The sequence below is a fragment of the Megascapheus bottae genome, chromosome 6 (genome assembly GCF_031878675.1).
Source record: "Megascapheus bottae isolate mThoBot1 chromosome 6, mThoBot2.hap1, whole genome shotgun sequence".
NCBI lineage: Eukaryota > Metazoa > Chordata > Mammalia > Rodentia > Geomyidae > Megascapheus > Megascapheus bottae.
In genome coordinates, this window is record NC_143514.1 from 2,266,795 (window position 1) to 2,274,178 (window position 7,384).

At 52.3% G+C, this 7,384-nt stretch overlaps 1 protein-coding gene across 1 annotated transcript in view; it reads left to right on the forward strand.

The window, feature by feature from the left end:
- Ptgfrn (prostaglandin F2 receptor inhibitor) overlaps positions 1–7,268 on the forward strand; it is a 42,724-nt gene extending 35,456 nt beyond the window's left edge. The window contains exons 7-9 of the mRNA XM_090334091.1: positions 928–1,035; positions 3,576–3,881; positions 5,226–7,268. Coding sequence (XP_090190217.1) covers positions 928–1,035; positions 3,576–3,881; positions 5,226–5,392 — 581 coding nt within the window. The 3' untranslated portion in view covers positions 5,393–7,268. The remainder of the gene's footprint in view (positions 1–927; positions 1,036–3,575; positions 3,882–5,225) is intronic.
- The last annotated feature ends 116 nt before the right edge of the window (positions 7,269–7,384 follow it).

Below are 7,384 nucleotides of genomic sequence, written 5' to 3' on the forward strand. Positions count from 1 at the left end.
AGGTAAACATTGACCTCTTGGGCTTGGTTTAGTTTAGAGCTGGAAACTACTTGGGTTCTTAGGTTAAAAGTAATCATTTCATCTACCATGTTCTCAGGGAGGTATGCAAGACGTATTTTGGCTAGAGAGATGTGGGGGCTTTTGGGGGGCTTTGTTTTGTTTGGCCAGTACTGGGGTTTGAACTCAAGGCCTCATGCACTCACTTGACTTTTCAGTCAAGGCCGGTTCTCTACCACTTGAGCCACACCTTCAGTCTGGATTTTTCCTGGTTAATTGGAGATCGACTCTTCTGGACAATTGCCCAGGATGGCTTCCAACTGTGGTCCTCCTTATTGGCAAGGATTATATGCACAGGGAACCAGCACCCAACTCCATAGAGGTTCTGTGCTTACTTGGTACTCAACTCTATTTTGGGGGTTCAAAGTGAAAACTGAGCAGGAAGTACTGCCCACCTCCCCAGCTCAGGTGGTCTCTTAGAGGCAGGAGCGGCCCATCCATGTTGTGTTCCAGCGCTCTGCAGAAAGATTGTTGTCACACGGGTCTCCTTTCTTCAGCAGGGCCCCTGTCCTGGTCACAGAACGCATACACACTCTGCCCCCCAGGGGAGTCATTCCCTTTCCTCTGATTGACCAAAAGCCCATCAAAGCGCACCCTTAGCGACCCTTGCCCACTCAGGTGGTGCTGAGCTGGGGCAGGGCAGGGGGCTTGAAATGACACTGAGAGAAGCAGAGGGAAAGCTGGGGTGCCAGTGCCCCTGGATGTCAGCTCCAGCCCAAGTCCACGTAGAAGGTGAGCCACCTTAGGATAGCTACTTGGTGAGTTTCTAGACTGTTTCCAGGAAAGCGAACCACATTTAAACGGCGTTGGAGAACAAACCTGGCAAGGGAGCTGTGTGAGAGACTGATGGGTGACATTGCTTTTTCCTAGGTCCAGCTTTTAACGCCTCGGTGCACACAGACACACCTTCCGTCACCCGGGGCGAGCCTATCAAAGTCTACTGCATCCTGACCGTGGAGAGCGCCATGCTGGACCCAGGTAGCATATTCCATCTTTGTCCAGTCGCTTGCTGCACTGTCCCTGAGAGGCAATCCCCACCCCCCTCACCGCCACCCCCCCCATACTGGATTGAATGGAAGCGTGATTGATTGAATGGAAGCATGTTGTGTTATCTGTTGCACGATTGGAAAGAAGCCCAGATTATTTGCATCAGAGTTGTCAGGACTGGGGGTGGAGGAGAGGGGAAACAGGGCCTCCAGGCGGGATACCAGATGGGTATGAAATCCACTAGCAGGTTCCTACTCCTGCTCTGAGTCATTCATTCATTCTCTCATTCATTCATTCCCATATTACTGACCTCCTGACATGCTCAAATGTTGTTAAACTCTAGGAAGAGAGGACTGAGTGGCAGAACCAAAGTGTTCCCACGACACTGACAACCTAGTTAAAGACAGAGAAGCCAGGCCTGGTGCCTAACATGGGAGGCTGAAATCCAATGATCAAGATTCAGAGCCAGCCAGCAAGAGCATGAGGCCCTGAGTTCAAGCCTCAGTACCGGCACATAACAACAGTCATCATAGTGTCAGTCCATTTACCCTCCATGCTCACGAGTGATGTCTCCTACAACAAGTGTGCCCTCTCAGGGGTCAAGGCCACCGTTGTGTCCGTCGTATAAAACTCTTCGCTCCAGGTCACTGGTTCCGGCTGACGGCGTTCCAGATCTCTGCGCTCTTGGGCCATGTGGGTGGCAGATCCTGAATAATTAAATACAAACTGCAATTTGGTTTCTTCATGAAGCCTCTGGGCTGTGAGAGAGTTCTCATTTAGACAAAGTTGCCTAAGTGAGGGGGGACAGTGATTTGTGGAGGGAGAGTTCAGGAGACAGGCGGGGCATGAGTCAGGACAGGTCTGCATGGTACTAGCGTCTTTCCCAGCCTGAGCAAGACACGGCATGTAGCAGTCTGTACAGAGGTTGCTGGCTCGAGTTGTGGGGACATGCCTGACCTCCACGAGGCTGGCCAGGAGGACTCAGGAGGTTCACATGTGAATGCTTTGGCCCCTAACATCTGCAGTGACAGGTGCAGAGAAAGCACCTGCTAATCAAGTGCGAGAGGGGGTGACTACTCCCCCCGCACCCCATCCCTGGTCCCATAGAACCAGTCTCGTCATGACTCATTCTCTAGGAACTAGACAATCATACACAAGTGCCTCGGTGAGTCAATCCAAGAGAAAGAGACTGCTTTCCAAAGAGCTGAAACAAGAGTATCATTTTGGTAGAGGTTTAGCCATTCCTGTTGTTTTTGGCTAGTACTGGAGCTTGAACTCAGGGCCTGGGCCCTGTCCTTGAGCCTCTTTGTGTTCCAGGCTGATGCTTATACAGCACCACTTTCCACTCTTTCTAAGTAGTTTGTTGGAGAGAAGACTTTCCTGCCTAGGCTAGATTCAAACCGGTCACCAGATCCCGGCCTCCTGAGCAGCTAGATGTGAGCCACTGTGAGCCTGGCTTACATTTGTGTTAAATGTAGAAATGCCTGAGTGTTATTTACCCTGTCATGTGCTTTTTGAAGTTGTAGGTTACTTTTCCTAAACGACTCCATGCTTTATGTCAGATGCTTTATATAATCAGAAGGTGTGCGTGTATGTGTGTGGGTGCGCACGCGCGTGTGCGTGCATGGGTGTGTGCTTGCATGCGCGTGTGTGTGTGTGCATGCCAGCCTGAAGGGTTCAAATTCAGGACCTGAGTGCTGTCCCTTAGCTTTTTCACTTCGGGCTAGTGTTCTACCACAGCTCCACTTCAGGTTTTCTGGGGGTTAATTGGAGATAATCTGCCTGTCCAGATTAGCTTTGAACATTGATCCTCAGATCTCAGCCTCCTGAGTAGCTAGGATCACAGGTGTGAGCCCCTGGCACCTGGGAAGATGCAAAGACTTGGGCCCAACGTGTGGCCAGTGCTGGAGCACTTGTGTCACGTGTTCAAGGTCCTGTAGTGAGTCTTACTAAAAAAGAAAAAGAAAAAAGAGCAAAGCAAAGGCCTGTGGCTGACCGTGGCATGGCTGGTACTGTTGACAGGAGCCAGGACAGGTGCTCTGGGGCTCAGGATACCTGCTTGGCCTTTACCGTCGGGGAGAATTGCTTCTGTGCCATCTCTGTGTTCCTCTGCTCATAATCATTTAGAACCTTAATTTCTTGGGCACTTTACCCCCAGGCAGCAGTGGACCAGAAACCACATTGTTTTTGCAGCTTAACATTTTGTTCCTCCTTTCCTGTTTTTCCCATCCGGGGTTCATGTGCCCGTCATGTCCGGAGGCCCAGTGTCTTGGGGGGCAGGGCACAGCATGCGATGTGGCTGTCTGCCAACTCTGCCTTCAGGGCCGTTTGAGGGTTCGTAGCCCGAGTTCGCTCCCCAGGGCTTCTTAGACTGGGTGCAGCCGCTGTGTGGTGACACACCTCGTCACGGCCATGTCCTGTGGTTGGAATTAGATTCTGTGAAACAGCTGGCCTGCCATCAGGCCACACACGGGGCAGCCATGTTCATTCTCGTCGTGGTACTGACCCAGGGTTTTGGCTTGGCAATCTAGACGACATGGCCTTCGACGTGTCCTGGTTTGCGGTGCACTCTTTTGGTCTGGACAAGGATCCGGTGCTGTTGTCCACACTGGACAGGAAAGGGATGGTCACCACTGCCCCGCGCCACGGGAAGAGTGGCCTGAGCCTGGAGCGCGTGGGCACGCTGGAGTTCCTGTTACAAGTGCACGGCTCTGAGGACCAGGATTTTGGCAACTACTTTTGTTCCGTGACACCATGGGTGAAGTCACCTACAGGTTCCTGGCAGAAGGAGGCGGAGATTCATTCCAAGCCTGTCTTTATAACCGTGAAGATGGACGGTAGGTACCACACACCGCTTGAGAAAGTTGCCACAACATGGCAGTCTGCTTTCTCACTGGGCTGGGCCTGGCCTGCACCCAGAAAGAGCAAAAGCAGACCTGCCAGTTCCAAGCTTCATTGTCATAGGCCAGAGGCCTCATCAGGAAATGACTTGCAAGATTTACTGGAAGCCAGATACCAGTGGCTCCCACCTGTAATCCCAGCTACTCAAGAGGCTGAGAGCTGTGGACTGCAGTTCAAAGCAGGAAGGTCCATGTTCTCCAGTTAACCAGTAAAGAGCCAGAAATGGCACTGTGGATCAAGTGGTAGTTCTTGCGTGAAAAAACTCAGGGACAATGCCCAAGCCCTGAGTTCAAACCCTGGTACAAGCACAAAATAACAACAACAAAAAATCTATCAATTTCACCTGCAAAATGCATCAGAAAGTAGTTTTCTCACTGGATGCTTAATGGAAAATGAACTATACAACTTGTGGGTATGATGGGGATGGGGGGGGGAAGAGAGTGAGAGAAGACATGACATTGTCCAAAAAGAAATGTACTCTACCTCACTTACAAAACTGCAGCCCCTCTGTATATCACCTATATAGTAACAATTTTTAGAAAGTAAAGAGAAAACAAAGCAAGTATCAATTGGAATAAGTCCATGGAGAATACAGAAGTTCAAGCACCTCCACACATCAGCCAGAGGCTGGGATGCGTTTCCTTAGTCATGTGTGCATGAGACAATAGACTGGAGCCCTGGCTTTCGCAGATCACGTAGCCTTTCCAATCACCTCCTCGGTTGGGAAGTGGGCGCGTCATCCCCTGTGAGACTGGAGGCCTGGTGCCTCAGGGGTCTTCACAGTGTTGATGTGTTTCCAGAAACACGTCATCGGTTCTGTATTTGCATCTCCAATTCTTTCCTTGACGTTAATTGCATATGAAAACTCAAGATCTTCCCAAACAAGTAAGGGAGTGATTATTCACTTTGCCCGATAATTTACTACAGTGTTACTTAAAATAGCTGCTTCGCACACTCCAGCCCTCTCGTGCGCAGGCCTGATTTATGCGTGGTATTTTTAAGAATGCATCTGCTGCTGAGCGCACAGTGCCCTTATACCGACTTTTCAAAACCCATCTCCTGCCAGAGCCCTAAAAAAGCAAGCTGACATTCAAAGGCAGTGAGCGGAATCATTCTTGTGCTACCTTCTCTGGGGGTTCACTTTGTCAAGGGGAAGGACTTGGGGTGGCAGATCTGTGAGACCTCTCCCCGGGAAGAGCCCCCCAAGGTGGAGAGGAGGTGCTGGTCCCTCGTGGCTGGCTGTGCAGTCCTAACTGCTTCTTCCTCTTGGTCTCCCCCAGTGCTGACGGCCTTCAAGTACCCGCTCCTCATTGGGGTGGGGCTGTCCACCGTGGTGGGCCTCCTGTCCTGCCTCATCGGCTACTGCAGCGCCCACTGGTGTTGCAGGAAGGAAGTGCAGGAGACGCGGCGGGAGCGGCGCCGACTGATGTCCATGGAGATGGATTAGATGCCCAGCTGGAGCCTTCCAGAACGTTCCAGGGACAGTGGGGTGAGACGATGGACTGAACGCCCAGCTGAGCCATTCAGAATGTTCCAGGCACAGGGGGGTTGAGAATGGAGACGTTCGGAAACAAAAGTGTCACACTAAGACCCAGTCCTCTCTATCTCAGGTGGGAGTTTGCGCTCTCCTTTCTGCATGTCAAGTTGTGAGCGCGGACATGTTTACCTTGACACGGCTCTTCCTCCCACGGCACTTTCTGCTCTAGAACAATCTCGAGTGTGTGCTCTTTCCTGACTGCAGCTTTTTAACAGTTAAACCTTTGTCTACATTTTCTTTCCTCCTCTTATAGATCTCTGACGTGTGCGTGTGCCTGTGCGTGTATGTGTGTGTGTGTGTGTGTGTTGGTGACTCTGGTCGGTAGGGATGCAACGAGGAAGCAGGCAGTGCCATGGATTTCTCCGTGGTGGGTGTGAATTGTGCCTGCCTGCCTGTTGGAAGGCCTGCGTCCACACTGGCCGGGGTTAAGGGTCTGCTCCCTGCCACCCTCCACCCTGGCCTTGAGGGGACACAGGCCTGGGCCTAAGGCTCTGGTGGCTTTTCCGACCCTGCCACATGCCTTGTTTTCAGGAGGGGTTGGTCTGCTTTTGAAGTCTAAATTTGGAGCACGTAACTCTCCTTGAGCCCAAATGCATTTATCTTTCTTTTTTCTTGTGGGCCCTTTCCCAACTCTTGTATTAGTTTCTGTGAGAGTGAGGAGATGGTAGCCTTGGGGTCTGGAATTTAGACTCCGCCGAGCACCTTAGCTCACCACCTTAGCCTTAAGAATGAGTACGAACCAGAACACAGCACCACCTCTGCCCAGGCCAGTTAGGAAGAGGAGCGGGCAAGGAAAGCAGGAAGCGTGCACGAACAGATCCACTGGGCTCCGCAGGACCCCTGAGATCGCGGAGCAGACGCCTGGAACACCCACTTTCTGCAGCCCAGGCTACGGCAGGCTGAAGGATCCTTCTGCCTCTCTCTCCTGCCCAGGAGACTTGCAGGGGCCCACAGAGAAGGCACAGCTGCCACCTGCCCCTTGACCCTTCCCGTGAGAGTAGACTGACACTTGCAAGGCTCCACTGACTTAGGAAATTCAAAACCTGCTTAGAGGAGGCAGGAGCTGATGGCTCACGCCTGTAATCCTACCTACTTGAGGTTCGAAGCCATCCTAGGCAGGAAAGTCCATAGGACTCTTATCTCCAATGAGCAGCAAAAAGCCAGAAGTGGAGATATAACTCCAGTGGTAGATCATTAGCCTTGAGTGAAAAGGCTGAGTGTGTCCAGGCCCTACGTTCAAGACCCACGACTGGCACACGCAGAAACTGCCTAGAGGAATTGTGCTCTCTTCACGACCTTCCGGGTACTTGTGGGCACAAAGGAACACCTGCGATTTACTGTCCTGGTCCGGCTGCAGGTCCTGGAGGGTCGGGGGAAGGGGGACTGCTCTGCCTGGCTGCTCCCCTCAGGAAGAGGAAGTGGGCAAAGATCCTCCAGGCTTCCCTCTGCTGACAGAGCCCCTTGAGAGCCCAACCCCCTGGGGTCCCCCTGTGGCACCCTTCTCCCTGCCCTCTGCACACAGCACTGGCCTTCTAGAGGCAGAAGCTTTCCAGTGTGTGTCTCACTGGAAAGCCATGCTCAGTTGATGTCATCTGTGCATGAATCCTGGCTCTGAAGGATCTCACGCTGCCCTGTCTTCCAAAAGAAGGGGAAAAAAATCCACTTGTTTTGAGCAATAAAGAAATACAAAAGGAAAAGGATGGCCATTCACGCGCAGCTTTGTCCCGTGGGCCCAGGAGGCCCCGATCCTCCCCTGCTCACCGTCTCCCCCCTGCTCACCTGTCCCCTGCTCACCTGTCCCCCGCTCCTTCCTGCTCTCGTGACTGGCTCTGCTCATTGCCCCCAGGGGTCAGATACCCACCAAGTTTCTCCTGTATTAGCCCTCTGTGAGCACCACTCCTG